The sequence below is a fragment of the Sylvia atricapilla genome, chromosome 6, assembly GCF_009819655.1.
Source record: "Sylvia atricapilla isolate bSylAtr1 chromosome 6, bSylAtr1.pri, whole genome shotgun sequence".
Taxonomy (NCBI): domain Eukaryota; kingdom Metazoa; phylum Chordata; class Aves; order Passeriformes; family Sylviidae; genus Sylvia; species Sylvia atricapilla.
Window position 1 is genome coordinate 43,507,328 of NC_089145.1, and position 19,826 is coordinate 43,527,153.

Below are 19,826 nucleotides of genomic sequence, written 5' to 3' on the forward strand. Positions count from 1 at the left end.
CAATCCTGCATAACTCAAAGAAATTGCAAAAGTTATTTTGTTTTTCAAATCATATAATGGAGGTCCAGCACACCACCACACAAAAACTGTGTAGCACAATCCAAAGGGCAGCACATGAAAATGCAGAATTATCTTGTGACATGGTACCTAAAACACCTTATCATCAAATCCTCACCTGAGTAAGTCAGCTATCTCACCTCAGCAAACTGGATCTCAAATTAAGTTTTAACTCACACACCCAGGCAAGATGCCAGCTGGGAAGGTTTCTCCTGTCCCAGGTCAAATAATCCTCTGTGCAAGACAATTAAAGTCTGCATTAAAAAAACCACAAGCTGGTGTGTGTATGTTCCAGGGTCAGTGAGTATGCCAAAGGGGTATATCAGTGGAGGGCTGGAGTTTCTGAAGTGCAAATGCACAAACACATCCAATACCCCTGCTCCTAACAGCACTGTGTCACTTGCCAGGCATGTCTTTGCACAGAGCATGTTCTGGGCACCCTCAACAAAGACACACACAGTTCTTCCTCCTCCCGTTTCTCAGTCTCAGCAAACAGCTGCAAGCTCAGAGGCTGAAACTGTGTCTAAGCACAGTAAGTGGTACTTCCAGCCACTACACTTAGCATCACAGATATCCAAACATGTTTGTGTCAAGAGCTGCTACTGCTTGGAAGATGTGGAGCATGAAATAATGATCAGGTTTGTTATGGTTTTAATAAAAACAAAGCATCATCATGAGATACACATGGGCCTACAGTGTTAAGTCTGGAGAGTGACTCATCATGATGTCATCTCCCAAAGTATCAGGATTAAGATTTCACTACATACAAGCACAGAAATTCATGCATTCCTGCAGACTGCTGCTCCCTTATCTAATTCATAGCTATATGTTCCTTGTATAAAACGAACATGATCAACAGCTATATAACCTGCAGGTAAAAAAAGCCTTGAATAAACAATCAATGAATAGTAAGAACACTGTTAAAGGGCCTCTGATTTTAAAAAGAGTTACAACTGGTTCTAGAATAATCTTCTACTTTTTATGTATTACAAAGTGTACCTCCTCTTAGAGAACTACAATGTAGTACTATTACGAGTAATGCTGTAAAGGAGGAGGCTGTAGGCAATATTTATTTTCAGAATAAGCTTTGTGTGAATGAGTCTGGGATGAAATCTTCACCACACTAAGATCAGTGACAAGATCTTTGCTGACTTCAGCAGGGTTGGGATTCTGTCTCCCATAATAATTTTCACAGAGTTTTCAGTACAGAAGTGTCCAAGCTAGACTACTACCATTTAAAGGTAGCATTTTTATGGCTCAGTCATGGTCTTCACCTGACTTACGCAGAGAATTCTTTTTTCTCCCTATCTTCATATATTTGTTTGCTTTATAGTATTTTCTGTAGGAAAAAAAACCCACAGCCTGTTCACATTATGGTTCAGGAACCAACTGCGTATAAATGCAAGAGAGAAGCTCAAGGCATGAAGCTAAGCAGAAGTTAGCACAGTAGATGCAAAACTTAAAGTCTTTCAAGGTCACACTGAAATATTTACCTTCCTCTTCTCCTCCCAGCTAAGGTTTCGCTTGCTGAGTGTGTATGACAGTTTAGTTAGGGCTGCCTCTGGTGTCATATCACCTCCAGGAATTACTCCAGCATCAGCAAGAGTCTGAATAAAAAGGAATAATGATTCTAATTAACATAGCATTCAGAAATACCAGCACATACAGAAAAGGGGTTTGGAAGATGAGTAGCTACACAGAATGCAGTATGCAGCCAAGCCTCCATTCTCTTGCTCCTCCTACTGCCACTGTAATTTCTGTACTTTTAGTTATCAAATACCAAGCAAATACTAGAGCAATCTGAATAAAGATGACTTTTACTTTAAATTCCTTTCCCTGCAATACCACTGAAGAATTCCACCAAATGCTTGCCATGGTCGCTTACTATGCTAAAAGGGAAAGGTTACAGGTCCGTATCAGCTATCTGCAGAGTTGTCAGATTCCCTTTATTGAAAAGCTGCAGTTACTCTGTTTTAACCCACTGGCATTTTGAACACTGCCAAGTAGGCTGTTCTCACACAGACATATTTACCATTCTTTTATGGGGCATTTCTTTGGATGAATTCCAGCACTACAGCATGCTCACAGCAGGAGTGCTTTCAGATCCTTGCAGGCTGCACTAGCAGTGTATGATTTAGAAGATACAACTAAAATATGTAATTTGCACAGTTCTGACAAGAACAACTGAAAAAGATGACCTTTTAAACTTATCTTTTTAGTAGTTAAAATAAAGTCTGAACAAAACCAAAAAGAAGAAGGATCTTTGCTACGATCAGCAAGTCTTGTAAGTGTACAAGACAGCAAACACAAAAGAGAATTTCAGATCTCCTGTCATTAGACTGTACCTGGGCAAATCACAGATCACCTTCTTTACCATAATGCCTCACAGTAAAGCATCTTGAACTAGGTTCTTTGCACTGCATTTTACTTTTAAATACCTTGTATATAAACTTCAGCTTCAAAACTTGTTGTGCCTTAACCAATATTTTTAGCAAGATACAGAGCCTTCATTAGCTCATTAACCACCTCTGGGAGACCCAGAGTAACATTTTTTTGAAGTCCCATGGGAAACCATACACAGAGAAGGTAAGAAATACTTTCTGTACTGCAGAGCTAACCAAAGAACAGTTACAGCTTTTTCAGTGGGTTTGTGAAAGAGGAGGAGGAAAGGATTTCCCAGCTTCCTTCCTATATCTAAAGTCCCATCAATTATAAGTTTCTACTGTGTAGATAGATCAGAGGCCAGACATTCAGTTAATTAAAATGAACTCTTCAAGGGAAGCCAGGGACTCAGCTGACCTACCTGACTAGCTCGAATGAGTAAAAACTGGCCCAACCATGTGCAAAAACCTTTGAAAAATTTAATTAAAAGAAAAATAAAAGTAAAATTTAAATTACAGCAACTTTACAGCATTCACTCATGATAATTCCTCCACTGAGCAGTTCCTCATGAAAAGGATAAGGCAGTAAAAGAACAAGCATGAAGTAATTTTGTAGGACTCGCCTTGGTCACTGTTCTCCTCAAAAGATGCCAAGAAAATGGGGCAGCCTCTAACAACTGATGCTGAAGCAACATAGTACAAACTCCATATAAAAAATGGAAGCCAGAAGGGAACACATTTCCACACAGCCTTAAAGTGGTTCAGTAAGACCTAAGCAGAATCTTTCAATTTCAACATATCAACAGTCTGGATCAGAGTGCAAAAAGCCATTTTGGGTGTCTACTTGGAGAATCTTTTAACCAGAGCATAGGAAAAGGGTTTTGTTCTTCTTTCTGTACATTTTAGCAGTTCATTTCAAGCAGAAGATCACATAAAACCTAGGGTTCATTTTCATGTTCTTTTTCAAATATAAATTTGGTGTCTTTTATTGGCTTAACTGCTTATTGGCTTTTTAACTGCTTTTATTGGCTTAACCCTTCCGAGTGAGCTGTTCTATATAATCTGTATACTCCTACAGTATTTGCTACAAAGCATGGGATCTTTGCAAAAGTCACTAATTCTTAAAACATCTCCATTAAGTTATGCCAAAGTTTTACCAACATCCAAATAATTTCTCATATCAGAAAATACCAAGTTTGGATACTAAGGAGGTATAAAGAACATTTTTAAATCTCCTTTTCTTTCCTCTCAAAACAGACTTTGTGCAAATATTACTTAAAGCTGTGTCAAAACCAAAGCTAAAAGAGGCAGGTTTCAGCACCAGATCAGGGTATTTAGGTTTGCCATGCAGTCAAAGAAGAGTCTGGCTCTGCCAGACGCGTGGTCGCTCCCAACAAAACCAGGTGTCCAAGGCAGAGGGATGAGTCAGCCTCTGGTAGTGCTTCTTGGCTATTTGATGTCTGGGCCTTTTCTAAAGGCCAGTTAAACCAGCTTCCCTCACACTGATACATGCAGCACTAATACATATTCTTAAATGGCTTTGTGCTCTTATTAGTCCCAGTGATGTCGTGTTTTGGTACACAACTGAGAAAAACACTACAAAATGCCCTGAATATTAATAGTATGTACACAAAACTGGCTTTAAGCCAACCCTCATGGGTTAAACTAAACTGATTTCCATTCCTCAATACAGACAATTCCTTAGATATTGTTCTCCAGTCTCACTCTGAATTCAGTTGTACTTCCAGTCAAATAAAGAACTGGGATTTGGAATACTGCTTGCATCTACAGGCTTTCCTCATGCTACTACATTGTAGCTAAGCAACTGTTATCCTATCAAATACAACTTTATTTGATCATCTGACCCCTAAGCTAGTTTTTAGCTCAATGGAATCCCTCTGAGAGAGATTCTATAGATCTAATGCGAAGTATCCTGGAGTGCAGCACATGACAGGAGTGAGCAATCATTAATTTGGGAATTGAACTGCCTGTTTTGACCATTCAGAACAGGAGTAGCAGGATCTTATTTGTAGATACATGTTTAAATGCTTCCAGCTTAAGATTTTTCAGATGTAGCTATTTTATGAGCAACAACTTTACAGGTAATAAATCTGGTTTTATACACTGAGACTGCTGGAAGTTGAAAGCAAGTTGTGTCAGTGGGATGTTTCTTTCACACAGCAGTGGGGAACGAAGTGGTTGCACACCCCTCACCTGCCCTGTTGCATAGACTGTTTTAACAGCCCCACGTAAGCACTGGGTGCAGTTCAGAATCACCACTTGGCGTTGAGCTGCTTTCCTCAGTTCTTCCAGTAAATCTTCTCTCTTGTCTGGGGCATTGCCACTTCCGTAAGTTTCAAGTACTATACCCTCAATTGGAGGCTGAAGAAACGCTTTCACCTGGTTAAAAACAAGTCAGGGAATAGATACAAAAGGTATGTTGAGGTCATCCTTAAAATTTTCATGTATGGCACACCATTTTAAAAAGTGGTCTACTCCTGCTATAGTCTTCTTACACCCTTCTGTGCTTCCCTTCTGCAATAACTGAGACTGTAGAATGAGCTTTAAGAAAACGAGACTTTCCCTCTCTGGCTTCCTTAAAATTTCTAGAGGGTTAGATTTTAAAATAACCTGTTTTATACAGTCATTAACTGATGTGAAAAAGGATGCTATTGTTGAAGTGCCATTAACAGGCTGTACTGTTGCAGCACTGTTTGGTGCAACAAAAAGGTACATTTACACTTATGAAATAAATGTTGAATTATTAACTGAGATTAGAACACCACACCCCTGGCCAGATTTTTTTGCTTTAGCAAAGAGTTTTGCTAACCAACGTCTGCCCAAAGAGACAGAGTGTTTCACCTTTCAGGAAAGAACATTCTAACAAAAGCATGAAGTTTTTTAACCCCAAACCAAATTGATTTAACTCAGAGGCACTATGTATTCTGGGCTAGTCGATATTGAAGTAGATATTGTGCCTCAATATAAGAGAATGCCTAGTGAAGTTCTCTTCCTAGAAAGATATATTTTCAACAACCTAGACGTTTCCTTGCTGAATCACATATGCTAAACACAATACACTGTAAACCCCCATGAGGCTAACTATGCAGTTGGAGTTTTATTGCAAATATACCACCTCTCTGTCTTTCCATCTGTTCAGATTCACCTTAAAAGAATAGTGATATAATTGGGGAGTGCTGCTTAAACTACTGGATTCAATTTAAGAAGGCAAGAGCCTCAAAAGACCTGTCAATTTAATGGAACTAATATTAGACAAAAATTTAAAGACTAATTTACCTAAAATTGCAGTCTGTAAAATAATTTCTAAAGGCAAAAAAAATCCCACTTTTCATTTTCAGCTCTGTATGAATGCTGAGGGTCATGTTATTTATCAGTGTGAGACAAAATGAACCTTAAAAAAGAAGCATGAGTTGTAGAAATAATCACATTCCACCCACCATATTGTCTATTCTTTGACAAGATATCTATTAATATGCCTCAATATGCAGCAGGAGAATATTTCCCTAGTTACTGCAGCTTGCACCTGTCCAGAAAACCACACTTGACCTGTTTATGAGTCCTGATATAAAATTAATTTTAAGTCCCAGAACCCAGGTAGTTTATAGATAAGATATCTGAAAAGCTTTTATACATCATTTATGGCATATGAAAATAGTCTTTGAATGCCCTGATATTTAAAAAAAATGCTTATCAGAAGAAGACAGATCCTTCCCTCCAAACCCCAACCACTGCTCCAAACAATGCAGCTTCCCTGCAAGTATGTGAGCATCACTTCACCCATTTCCAAAATGAAGTGACACTTACAGCAGCAGCGGTGATCCCTGGGAAGATCCGCAGAAGTCCAACATTCCTGTTCATGTTGGTGTGAACGCGAAATTTCTTTTTGGTATTGGCTCTCCAAACCGTTTCCCAGTTTACTGTTAAGAGAAATGGCCTTTTGAATTTAATATTGAGACATGCTATTAAGTACACTTGCAGTACTTCATGCTCACAACTCTGTTTTTAAAATTGTTCTTAGGCAGAGAATTCATGAAAGACAATACCCTTTTTAAAGAGGAAATTAAGGCCCATTGAAGACAGAAGAATTAGCAGCTGGTCTGGCATAGGTGAGATATTTACTTGTCATATACTAACCTGAACTTCACTGTTATGTAGGTGGCCTGATACAAGCCTGGATTCATGTTTGGAGAACAGACCTTGATCTTCTCAGACATAAGAGATGACAAATGCAGTTACTGTTGCTGCTAATCACCTCCAGAGTTTATTAGGTAGTTATTAATGATTAAATAAAATAGCAAGGATTCAATTAACTCCGATTACACATTTAGAGCCAGAAGCCAGCTGTTTAACTAATAGTTTGTTTGTGTTGCATTATTAGAAGCCAAGTCATGCATTATTGATTTCAAAATTTTACTACTTCAGTGAAGGAGCGCAGCATTGGTAACACTGATGGCGCCTACAAGGCAGTGGAAGAGGTTTACCAAACAGCAGCCAAGAGCTCAGAGCATTGTGCCTCCATGAAAAGAGACCATGCTGTAAAGCTGCCTGCTTCCCCTTCACGAGTTAAGCTTTTGAGATTTTGGAGAAACTCCCAAGCAGCGAGACAGATAAAAGATCTGTGTGCTTAATACTGACTTGCTCTCAGCCATGCAGAGAGTTACTCACACCAATTACTGTTGCAATTTCTTGCAATCAGCAGACAGCCATTTACAAAAAAAAAAAAAAAAAAAAGCCTCCATTGAAGCCTGCTGTACTGTCACATTACCAGAGATACTAAAAGCTACACAATTCATTAAGTCAGGACAGAAAATAGCATTCTCCTATAACACTCTATGAACCTTCCTTCCCTGTCAGCAACTAGAGCCTCTGTTCTTTCTTAATACTGCCACACGCCATTAACCTGGTCACAAGCAGTTGGCTTGGCATTTTTTTTGTCCATCCAGTCACACTTCAGCACATGGATTTCCACTGCCCTGGGAGTGGGAGAATACAAATATAAACCATTTCTGCAGCTTCTTTCTTTCTGATAAGCTGTCCAGCATGATTCTTAACCACCTGGCTGGACTTAGTAGTTATCCAAGTACCTCTTGGAGGCCTCCAAGAGCTTTCCAGAGCAATATAGAGACCTGCAGGAGGGACCCAGGGAAGTGCAGAGCCTGTGCATTTGTTCTGTGTGAGGTTCATGGGCCTGGCTAACCACATTCAACATGAGCACTGTGCTTAAAGAAGCAGCACTGTTTAGCAATAATTCCAATAATTCCATTCCTCTAAGGCTTCTAAAAAAATGCGTTAACTCTTTAAAAGCAGCCTCCTGTATAAGAAAGGATGGCAATAAAATTGTATCACAGCTTGTTTTTCTTTTATACTCCATAAGGTAGGAGTCCCTGCCAAAACTTCACAAATGCATTCTACTACGTTTGGCAACTGTGAGCATCCTTGATGCCTGTTAACCAACTTGAAGAATGAACTGAGGAAACCTGCCTTGGCACAGAGCACTAAGACACTGCCAAAAGCAGAAGACCAAGGAAAGAGATCAGAGGACAGGTTCAGAAGTCAGACCTACACCAGGCCTATACCTGTATCCTTGGAGTATGCTCTACCAAATAACATCTCCAAGATAAATTTAATGCATGCAGACATACTATAGTGATGTAATTCCAAATTATATTAGAAAGAAGATAAAGATTGCCCTGCCCCTGAGTTAACATTCGCTTGGTCATGAACCTCGTCAGCCTACATAACGTGTTTGGTGCTGCAGACTCCACAGATGTCAGTTTTCCATTTGCCAAACATGTCTAAAAGGCAGAACAAAAGGCAAATGTGATGCAAGAGCCAAAGACAAACAAATATACATAGAAGACAGACTTCATCTCAGATTTACTGAGAACTGTTCTAAGTGAGGCAGGACATCATGCAGGGGAAAAAAGAAATTAGAACACACCCTTTCCATGCTTCATCTCGAAGTTTACATCCCCAAAAAGGAACAGTATTTATGTCACATAGGTAAGTTCAAGCATCTTCAATGTACTGAATTAACCAGCTGTCCTGCTGTGTCGTACCACACAGCAATTTCTTTTTTTGTTAAGTTGAAAAACCCAAGAACATAAGAATAACTAACAGCTCTTTAAGTAAGAAACTCATATACAAGCAAGTGAAGTACAAGAAGCTGCATCTTTTGATGTTCACAACTCTTTTTTATATTATGGATAAGAGTGGTTAATTAGGGATACTCAGTTTTGGCACAGCCTGGAAAACAGTAACCTGCTCTGACTTGGGTGGCCTATGCTTGTGAAGAGTTTAGCTGATACAGCACAATGCATCATGTGAATGTGAATGCAAAATTGAGGAACAGACAAGGATGAAAAAGTGAGGAACTGACAAGCTAGCAATGTGCCACAGCAGAAGGAACATTTCCAAAGCAGTGTGCATAAAATAAAGAAATAATGGCTATTTACATACTAAACTTAAAATGGTTTGGGATACATTGCTCTATTCAAGGAGACTGCATTCAAGATATTAAGGCTTTCTGTTTACTCTTCCAAACCAAATCATCACATGAACAACAGTCTGATATTTCCAATCTCCCCCTCCATACCAAACACTATAGCCTCTCAAATTGCTGCCAAAAAATTACATCCTTATCTTATGCAGCTTTATTCACACACATACACAAAATATGGTTGGCTTAGTGCAAAAAAAACCCCAACCTGACTTAAAATAGAAGGAACTCTACACCAATCAGAAAGCAGCAAACACCTCTCCTGTTAAACAGAGCCTATGCCACAGTGCAGGTTTCAACTTCTAACAGGAGAGCAGCAACTCAGAGCAATACCTCCCTTAGGAGTGGTGACTGAATTCCCAGTTATGAAATCAAACAAGAAATACAGCTTTTCTTGATTGCAGAGCTGCAGACAAACAGCAGTGCTCTCTTCCCATCTTTCTCTGCAGGGCTACAGGCGTGCCCTACCATTATATAAACTGCCCCAGCGTTCATTGCAGCAGCCGAGGGGTGGGGAGCATACGCCAACCTATGGCTGCAAACTCCTGCAGGAGGCAAACGAGCACAGACCCCCTTTCTTGTTTGTTATAAAACAATCAACATGCATCTTTGAGAATGAATATTTAAGGTGACTGGTGTCATTGCAACAACCAAGATGCCTGCTTAGAAGGGAGTGGGGATGGGAACCAAGAGCACTCCAGTGAAAAGAGCTGGTAAATGCCTTCATACAGAAATGACCTGGGCTTTCTATATAAATAACCAACCAAGATGCACACTTGGCCAGTGACTAACAGCTTCTCTCTAATGAGATTTGTGGGTAGATGAGCCCAAAGGGGCCTTCTAACTGCTGCTGTGCCACATCTGCACACACAATCACACAGGCTCTGTCCTCTGCACAGGTTGTCTCTCATCTTATGGCCTCATAGATGTGCCCCACTCCCAGAAGTTACATGCATGTGTGATGAAGAAAGTCCAGCCACAATAACAAAGCAAGTTTCATGTGTGCTTCATTAGAATAATCAAGAATAAAGAAATCAATTACAAAACATACTGAGAATTTTTACAAATTTCAAGAGAAATAGTCTTCCTTGTCTCTCCTGTTTTCAAAATATGGGAGAAATCAGGAAATGTATTCTATCTGATAAGCTTTGAGATTTTAGAAATATTTTTTATTATTTTTATACTGTCCATTTCATACAGAGATTTCTGATTCTGCTGCAGAAGTATTTCCCATCAGCACTGGGTTTCTTAGCTCAGGAGTGGGTTGGAATTTTTTCATTTCTTACAGGATCTTCTTGTGCTAAGCTGAAAGGCCTAAGGAAGTTGATACACTTCCTTATCTAGAACTGGGTAACACAACTCCTAGGCATTGCTAACACAGCTAAGGATCTGGCTGAGAACACAGCCAGTTACGGGATTAGAAATCCACTAGGAGCCTCATCTAAAAAGGGAACAGGATAAAAAATGGGTATCATAAATGAAGAAAAGAGCTGGAAGGGTAAGGGAGGAAAGAGAAAGCTTCTCCCTCTCCTCTCTAGCCCTGAAGTAGACTGTTGTCTTTATATGCTCTGCTGAGCCGTGACCAGCATGTCCTTGCATTCATGTGCACCAACCAGTCATCACACTATGCTTCCCACTTCCTCCATCCTGCCACCTCTCCCCTTCTGCTTCCCTGGCATTTTCATTCCCAGCTTTGTTAGAACCAAAGAACCTGAGGAAGAGTTTCTGCACATGGCCTACTCCTCCTGGCATCCTCGGGCTGCTCTCCATAATGCTGAATCAGCCAAAGTCAGCCCTGTCTACAGATGGATTAGGACATATTATATAAAGTCATTTTGAAAAAAAAAAAGTTAAAATGCTAGATTTGTTTCTTTTATTTTTTTAAAGCCCAAGTGGTACCTTATATCCATGAAAGCTTCATACAAGCACTGTACAAGCAAATTCAAGGGAGACAGCAATGTTTCAAACAATTACTTTGGACAAAATAAAGCAGCACCAGCAGATTGCCCTTACTATAAACTATGTTCTTTCAAAATGAAACAATCCTTCAATAGTGACACCGTCGTCTTGGATAAATGATGGTACCCTAACTGGGTAATCAACTGAAGCAAATAAAAATAGAGCCTATCACACCATCAGTTTTTAAATCAGAAATCCCCACTGATCCCAATGAGGCATTTACTGAAAAGATAATGGGTCTCAATATGGGCCAAGGGAAGTGCTTAATAACTTTCTCATTTTTCTACTCTAGACAAGGAATCACAAAACAGTTCATTCAAATCCAAGAGAGGAATAGCATGCAATTTGCAGCTTGATTTCATTATTGATCGGCCAGTAAACGGAATTTATTCATACCCTGTTTGATGCAGTTCATAAAAACCCAAGACAGAAGATTCTCCCCAATTTACTGCAACAATCAACTGACAGCACTTCCACTGATTTCAGAGACATCCTATTTGACACAGCACAACAGTGGCAGACTCTCTACCTGAGAGATGTCTTACACATTACTAGAGTATCTCACAGGCTTCCTCAGCTTGTATCTGGCTGCTACAAACTTTGATCCTGAAACTTTGTTAAGTGACTCCCACTCATTAGGTGGAAGGGAGAAGTTTATTTTTCCAGATTGCAGAATGTCTTTCTCTAGCAGTAGACTCTATTCAGAATGGCATGTTGCATATGGCACCGGACTAGGTCTCCTACTGCCACTAATGGCATTTAGCTGAAGAATTCAGGAACACCCTCCTGTTTCCATTTTTTTTTTCTAGCAGTGGAGACTGTCACCAAGTCCTACTCCTTTTTAATACCTAGTCTATACAGAAGCAGCTCACATATTTTTTAAAACTGTCCTTTAGTATGTTTTCTGGCAGCTCCTGATTTTGCTAGATTCCAAATGTTTCTCTTCTTCCCTCTTCAAAGAAAGGGCATCATTTATCCAAGAACAGTCATATAATGGCTTTGCAAATGGGTACTGAAACCTTCAGGTAGTTTTCCCCCTCCTTAAGAAACAGTCACAGAAAAATTACAGGAAGCCTGAATAAGTTTGGGGGGAAAAAAAACTTCATATATTTTAGGTCTGCTGTTGTCAGTGTGTTTGCAGTTCAGATAGGTCCTAAATATCCAGTAAAACATCTTACACAATGACATGCAACAGAGAATCTGTTGAAGCTGCAAGTACTCTGCAAGGACTTTTTTTCCTGATTTCAGAGCCCAGCATGGTCATTAATGAGATGAAACTCTTTGTTCTTTCAGTCCTAACTCCCTCATTTTATCTTTAGAGCAAGTTTTTTCCTGACACAGGGGCAACATTCCCTCTGGTTAGTCTGGATCTTTAGTCAAAGTCAGTCTAGCTCACATCTATATTCAATAGATAAATGCAGTTGAGTCACAAAGTCTCAGCCTTACTAATATTTAAACAGATTCAGAACAGATGAAGTGAAGTCAAACTACAGGACTTTCAAAGATATTTGACTTTAAAAACGGCATTTCAACTACATAAGCACAGGTTCTTTTCAGCTACATTTCTATTGCATACAGCATAAATTACACGGCTTAAGAGATGATGTTGCTTACTTGTAATATCAACCTCAGCATTTGCAAGTGGAGGCAGGTTAGGTGAGGAAAAGGCATTGAAACTCCCAGCATCCACCTTAGTCACCCTATTTCCCCTGTACAGTTTATTATAAAAATACAGGCACACCTGCAAGACAAGTAAAGAAACAGGTCTATGAATAAGCCAGTAATTAAAAGATGCAGTAGATAAATACTGTAGTCCATCCTTTATGAAGTGTTTTCTAAATCTTTAAAGCAACTCAGAGGCTAGTAGATGTTTACAAGTCTAACCCTTTCAAAAAGTGTTGGCACATTTGTCACACATTGGTTTAAGAATTTAAGAACAAAACAAGTTAAGAGCTAACTAGTTTCATAATCCTCTCATGAGGCTTAATCTAGGAGACAGCAAATTTGCCTGAGTCCACTTCAAAGATGGAGGAAAGAAACAGTGTGAGCTTTTTAATAAATTCATCAGTTATGTATAAATTAAAAGTCCAAAACAAAAGGCCTGGTGAAAATGAGGATAACTTCCATGAGTTACCACCATGCCTCATAAATAATTATGTTCCTTCTCAAGTCTATTGAAGTTTGTCAACTTGAAGGGAAAGAGATACCTCAAAGCTGTTATCAGTTATTAAGATCTTGGCCAGTCAGCTGTTCCTATTGTCTTACAAGAACTGGCTTTGGGAGCACGGCAGAAGGGCAGTGAAATGTAACCTGACCCATTTTCTCTCTGAGTTTTGGGCTGCCTGCACAGCCCAAACAGCAGGGTGCCGGCACTATGGAGGCACCTCCATGTTCTTTAGGTGTATCACGCTCCAGACTTCAGTCTTCAGGAACAGAGCTAGAAGACACTCCCACCAGTTCTACAGTGACTGTAGAACTTCAAAGTAATATGCAGTTAAAAAACTGAATTAAAAGTGTTTCAGATCCCACATATTCGCAAGAGAAGCTCTAGTTTCAAGTCTACTACAGTGTACATTTCACACTTGAGAGTCTTTCCAGACTGTGCATGGCAAATGGCATATGACCAGTGCGAGGACAGCACACGGCTCTGCCATGCAAGCACTGTTACCTCAGTTGGAATCCATTCATCTTCCTGCTTAAGTGCAATTGCTTACTGCCTACCGGATATTTAGTGAGTATTTGTGTCCTGGCTAGAGGGAGAAATGCAGTTTCTCAGATGGTCTTCTCAGGCAAACAGACCTCAGGAATCACGAATTGCCCAGCCATCAGCAGCGCCCCCAGAAGGTTGTCTCGGCCATCATTCTGCAGCTCATAAATGGGTACCTGAAGAGCAGAGACTGGAATTACACCCTGGCCCTTATGTAAAGCCTACACAGCAGAAAAAACGAGTCCAACTTACGCAATACAAATACATGAATAATTTATGTAACAGTGATTTATGAGAAAAAAGGTTTTCCTTCTTCACCCAAACTATTTTAGACTGCAGCAGATGGCAAGACTTCTCTCTCTCTGCTTAACATAATTTTGTAATTTTAAGTGCCTAAAAACTAATATAGAGATTTTTCTAATGTGATTAGGAATATTAACACTGGTTTGAGAAAAATAAAAAAACTAGTAAGCCGGCTTAGTTAAATGTGACTTAGCATAGGAGAAGTGGTGATAGAGAGAAAAAGCAACACCACCAGAACATACAGAACTGTCACTATGGGCTTCACAACAGCTCTCTTGCACCATCTTTCCTCATAGCATAGTAAAACTGAGCCAGCAGGTTATTACTGACAGAAAAGGGCAAGATTAAAAACTGAAATTTAGTCTGCTGAGTGATGATTTCCATGCCTTTTCTGAATGTCTCTTTATTAAAAGACAGTGCTTCTCTCAGCAATTATTAAAAAAGAAAATCACACGCTCCCTTGCTGGATCGTGTGTCAGATAGATCTCCAAGCAATGAAACCAAAAAGAGAGTAAATCCTTGATTGATGTGTCACGACTAGGTTGCTCCAAGTGGGAGCCTACTCCTTCCTAGACTTTTGTATTTTGACTTCAAATAGACCACATGTGAAAGGGAAGTTATGAGATTGGGGAGGGGAATTTTACAATGTGATGTTTCATCTTTCCTTTGTGATTAGAGCAGTATTTTACACTCAAGCAAGCTATTCTAGTAAGACAACCCCTCCCCCTCAGACAATATGCAAAGGGTTGATCTCCAGCTAAGAGAATGAAAATTAATAAATGTAGTCTTTAGAGAAAAGGAAACAGACCATATTAGATGCTTTGTGGAACAGAAGTTATCAAAAATGCATCTTACACTTTATTTTTTTAAATTATAAAGAATGCAACAATGAGTAACATAAATTGAGATAACAACTGATGAAGTAAAAAATACTAAGCTTCAGGGCTTCTAAAAAAAAGAAGACAGCTGACAACCAGTCACCACCTGAGGCTGGAAAAATGCTTCTCATATAAACCGATTAATACACAATGCCCAATGACAGGCTCTTATGTCTTCCTCTGAAGCATCTGGCCCCAGCCATAATGAACTCCTGGTTTGATTTGGTACAGAGTTGTGAAGTCATTAATGATAAAATTATGGGGCAGATCCTCAGCTGGTGAGCCCATCATTTCTCACTCATTTCTGTCAGCACTGTGACCATTCACCCTGGCCAGGGGCCTGGCCGCACTGCTAAACTGTACAGTGATAATCATGGTACAGCAAAGTTCTGCAAATAAAAACCAAAAATTACGATTACTGCTTCAACCTCAAATTAGTTCCATTACCTGAGATCCTGTCAGAACAACAGTTTTGCCCAGGTTCTCACACATGAAGGACAGGGCGGAAGCTGTGTACGCCATAGTATCAGTACCGTGCAGGATCACAAAACCATCGTACTTCTCGTAGTGCTCCTGGAGGTGGAGAGACAGCTTTCACACTGCTGAAGCAATGCCCTGGCACCAGTAGGTGAGGTACACAGGGCATTCCACTGATGCAGGCAACAGCACAATGCCTTATAGGGTACTGCACACACAACTCCTCCTAAACTTACCGTTTCTAGTTTAAATACAATTAAGGGTTAATTGGACACTAAGCACTAGAGCCAATAATTCTGATTATGGAACAGTCGAAGAGATTCTTCTGTGTATACATATTAATGCAGCGTTTTTAAACCAGAAGACTCCTAATTAAGAAAAGCTTAGCAATGGCTTTAAACAGGAATGTTAACATATGCAAATTAGTCGTATAGTCTGATTTCTTGTTGCCGCTTTTACTTTAGGGATTACACCATTTACAGGAACAGATTAGGCAAACCAGGGCTATCATAATATAGGGGAAAACCAGGCCATTTAATCCATGGCAGACAGGCAAACTACCAGTGTCAGAGTGCCCTCTTCTGATGGAAAGCCATCCTTTCCACAGCAGAACCTGGGGGAGAAGCTTCTTTTTCATTAATGGACATTCACCTGCTGGTTTCTGAGAAGGCCTTTACACTATCAGGCACATGCAATATCAAAATGCATTTTGTAATTTTAATCTACATACAATCCAACCCAGGAGGTGAGGGGTTTTTTAATGCAAAACCACGAATCACACTGCTCATCCTGTTGGAATGAAGTAATCTGCTGGCTTTTGGAAGAAAAATGAATTAGTTCAGCTACTTTAAGAATGACGGACATAGCAAACACTGCAGAGAGGGACACTGATGTCTCTAATGTAACCTGGCAACATGAAAAGGATTACACAGAACTCTAAGCAGATATAAGAAGTGCCAGCATGGGGAGGAAAAAGGAGGTTTAAATAAGATTTCTTTTTAATTACACTCCTAATGTCACACTGGGCAAACACACTTGGCACCTACTGGTAATAAAGTCACCTCCAAAGTAATTTGTAGGTTCCTACTTGTCCTTTTACTATTTTTTTCACTTATACTCATGTCTGTCTACCTGTTGCTACCTACTGGAAGTTTCAGGGGGTTTCTGCTTATCTCTAACAACTGACCCAACACAACAGCTACCAGTCTTGCAAGGTGTTTCTGCAGGGCAAACTACAATGTGATACAAAAACCATGCTGCAGCCATTCACCAAGGCAGCAACAAGGTAAGGAGGTTTCAAGAAGGGCCAAGATCACAGAAATAGCCACCTCTCTAAATCAGCACATTCACAAAGACTTTCAGCCTTATTAGATGCAAAAGAACACAGTTTAGTTTAAGCTTCATAATGGAAAAGATCAGGTTGCCATTTAAGGAGATAACCCCCAGAAACATCTTGGAATGTTTTAGTCTGGAAAATCATCAGCATGTTACAGCTGTGGCCAGCATATGTCCCAGCTGAACACAAAGTGGCAGTGTCTGTACACAACCCGGAGAGTTGAAAAGGTTTCTTTTTCTGCCTCCTCAGCTGTCTTCACTCGGATTACACAAACTGGGCATACAGAGAATCTCTGTGCCAGAAAAAACCTCCACTTTCTTTTGTAATAAAAACTAATATGCCAGTAAGGAAAAAAGGTAAATTCTCTCCTGTTCAGCATGGACTGCTGCCTTCTCTTGGCCCTGGGATTTTCCCAGGGGCACCCCTGCTCCATCCTACAGACTTTTCATGTACACACCAGCTCCATCTCTTCTTTGCCTGAGCAAGATGAATTTGATAGGACAAGCAACCTCCCAAGTTTTGTGGTTTCAGGATGAGAGAGCCTAAAGGCGAAAGACTGTTACCTGAATCTTCAGCATCATTCCCTGCATTATTGAGCTGTTCACATGCATTGCTACAGCATGGTGGAAGAAGGGAATTTACACTATAAAGCCCACCATCAGAGAGTGGAAGAGCAGTATCTTCCTCGCCCCATAGTTATTTATTTTTGTCAGCTATGTATGAATTCCTGGTGTGAAGCATTTGAAGTGTTCTGCAGTTTTGCATTTTTTAAAAGCACACAGCTAAGTTCAGACAAGGGACAGGAGCACAAAAACGCTGATTTTTTTTTTTCCTAGAGAAGGATATGATGAGTTTATCTATATATGCAGAAATAGGTAGAGCTTTAAACATTTTCCACTGTGGGAAACCCAACCATGGTAGCAATTTTTTCTACTGGTTGCAAAGCCAAAGCTAGTCCAGTCCATGTGTGCCCAGAGTAAGAGAGGCATAAAGACATCAAATTATTTTCTATGTCAATAGTCAACTATCAAGCTATTTGAGCATTCAAATGATGTGTAGCAAGGCAACCTTCAGCTAAGTTACCCACACCTAAGGATTTTATTCAACACTTTTGGACAGTGAATTCAAGCCAATGTTTTAGGACACATCAACCTACATATTACAGATCTTATTCAATCAGAACTGCCATTTCTCTATTTATTTTATTATATGGAATTCTGGCATGGCTTATCCTTGGAAGAACAATGTAACTTTAAGGAGTTTACAACATTTTCAAAAATGAAATAAAAATTCTGCAAACTGTGCAAGCACTGTACATCTCACTTTGCAAGTCACTAATTAAGGTATTTTACATTTAAAGAAACAAATATATATGTATAGTGCTACTGAATTGTCTTCTCTTGCTAAGTATACTAGATATACTGCTGGTTTTGTTTAAATGAAAAATGAATTCTTATCCTACATCACCATACCTCAAGTTTCTTTGCAATTTTGGCCCAGTCATCTGGTGTCATGTTGGAAGAATCAAGCAGTGGCGAGAGCTCAAGGATTGTGTAAAAAATTCTCTTGTTTTGCTTAGAGAGACTATGAAGAAAGAGAATTGGAAAAACATCTTAGCATTAATATCATTTCATCACTTCTGGTTTTTTCTTTAAATCAGTAGTTTTCACACTTTTCCTCCCCATACCCCAAATCTAGGCGAAAATGTCTTAAATCTGGAAATTAAATTCCAACTTTAGAAGTTCATGGCTTGATGTGGTTTAAAGCATAAATATCTAAATTTAATTTAATAATAAATACAACTTGGGAGGCAGACACAGGTGGTTTCTGGCCTATGAGTGCACATCGCTGGGTCCTGTCCAGCCTCTCATCCACCAGCACCCCCAAGTCCATCTGGGCAGGGCTGCTCTCAATCTGTTCATCCCCAGCCTGGAGGGATACCAGGGTTGCCCTGACCCAGGTGCAGCACCAGCACTTGGTCTTGTTAAACTTCATGAGATTCACAGGGACCCAGTTCTTGAGCTTGTCCAGGTCCCTCTGGATGGCATCCCACCCTTCAGGTGTGTCAACAGCACCAATCAGCTTGGTGTCATCTACAAGTTTGCTGAGGCTTCCCTTAATCCCTCCATCCATGTCATTAATGGAGATATTAAATAACAATGGTTATTGTTATTATAACAATATAGACCCCTGAGAAATACCACTTGTCACTGATGTCCATCATGACTCTGAGCCACTGACCACCATCTTCTTAGCTGTAATCATCTAATCAATTCCTCATCCACTGAAAAGTATCAAATTCATCTCTCTTCCATTTAGAGAGAAGGATGTTGTAGGGCACCACATCAGAAGTTTTACACAAGTCCAGGTAAACCTGTGCTAGCTGAAATTGCCTTCCTGTCCTCCATGTGCCTTAGCAGAGCTTCTAGAAAGATATGTGTCATGACTTTGCCATGGACAGAGAGGAAGCTGACACGTCAGTGGGTTCCATTATCTTCCTTTCTATCCTTTTTGAAGTTGAGTGCAGTATTTCCCTTTCTCAAGTCATCTGAGACTTCCAATAAAATCTGCAGACTCATTCCCCTATGAAGCCTGTAAGACTGTTGCACACAGCAGAGAGAGCATTTAAACAGTGTGTTTAAACTGCCATCCTGTACCTACAAAGTCAGACTTCACATGAAAAACTGCCTTGCTGGATATCACATTTACACATGTTATGAGTAACTTCGGAAGTCAGCTGAAAATCTGTGACAAGAAAGCTCTCCTGAGAATGTGCTGTTTAAATAAAACATGACATCCTGATACCAGAAACCAGCCCTGTCTTCAATTTCTGATGCCTCTCTTTAAAAAGAGATTATGTCATTTCTCTTATACTGACGTTACACACCAATATACAAAGTTCACAACATTTTCTCCCCTCAGGAACTCACAATATTTCTCAATCACCTAGTTAAAATATCACTTGGCTAGCACAAAAGACAAGATGGCAAATTGCCGCAACTAACCTCCAGAAACAGCACTCAGCAGTGCCAGAAAAACAAGACAAGATTAGTTTTTAAACCTCAGGGTTTTTTTATGTGAATGATGGTTTTAAGCTTTTCTGGTTTTCAGGGAAAGATGTGCCAGGACAAGTATATTTAGGACTAATACAAGTATATTAGTGTAGTTTTGTTGTTTCTAATCCCTTAAGTATTTAAAAGCTATTCAA

General features: G+C 39.7%; 1 protein-coding gene across 1 annotated transcript in view; it reads right to left on the reverse strand.

The window, feature by feature from the left end:
• The window catches only part of ASPG (asparaginase), a 44,458-nt gene that overhangs the window by 18,686 nt on the left and 5,946 nt on the right, over nucleotides 1–19,826 (reverse strand). Inside the window, exons 3-9 of the mRNA XM_066321681.1 lie at nucleotides 18,091–18,202; nucleotides 15,253–15,378; nucleotides 13,717–13,800; nucleotides 12,532–12,658; nucleotides 6,264–6,376; nucleotides 4,653–4,838; nucleotides 1,551–1,664 (exon numbers count right to left, since the gene is read on the reverse strand). Coding sequence (XP_066177778.1) covers nucleotides 1,551–1,664; nucleotides 4,653–4,838; nucleotides 6,264–6,376; nucleotides 12,532–12,658; nucleotides 13,717–13,800; nucleotides 15,253–15,378; nucleotides 18,091–18,202 — 862 coding nt within the window. The remainder of the gene's footprint in view (nucleotides 1–1,550; nucleotides 1,665–4,652; nucleotides 4,839–6,263; nucleotides 6,377–12,531; nucleotides 12,659–13,716; nucleotides 13,801–15,252; nucleotides 15,379–18,090; nucleotides 18,203–19,826) is intronic.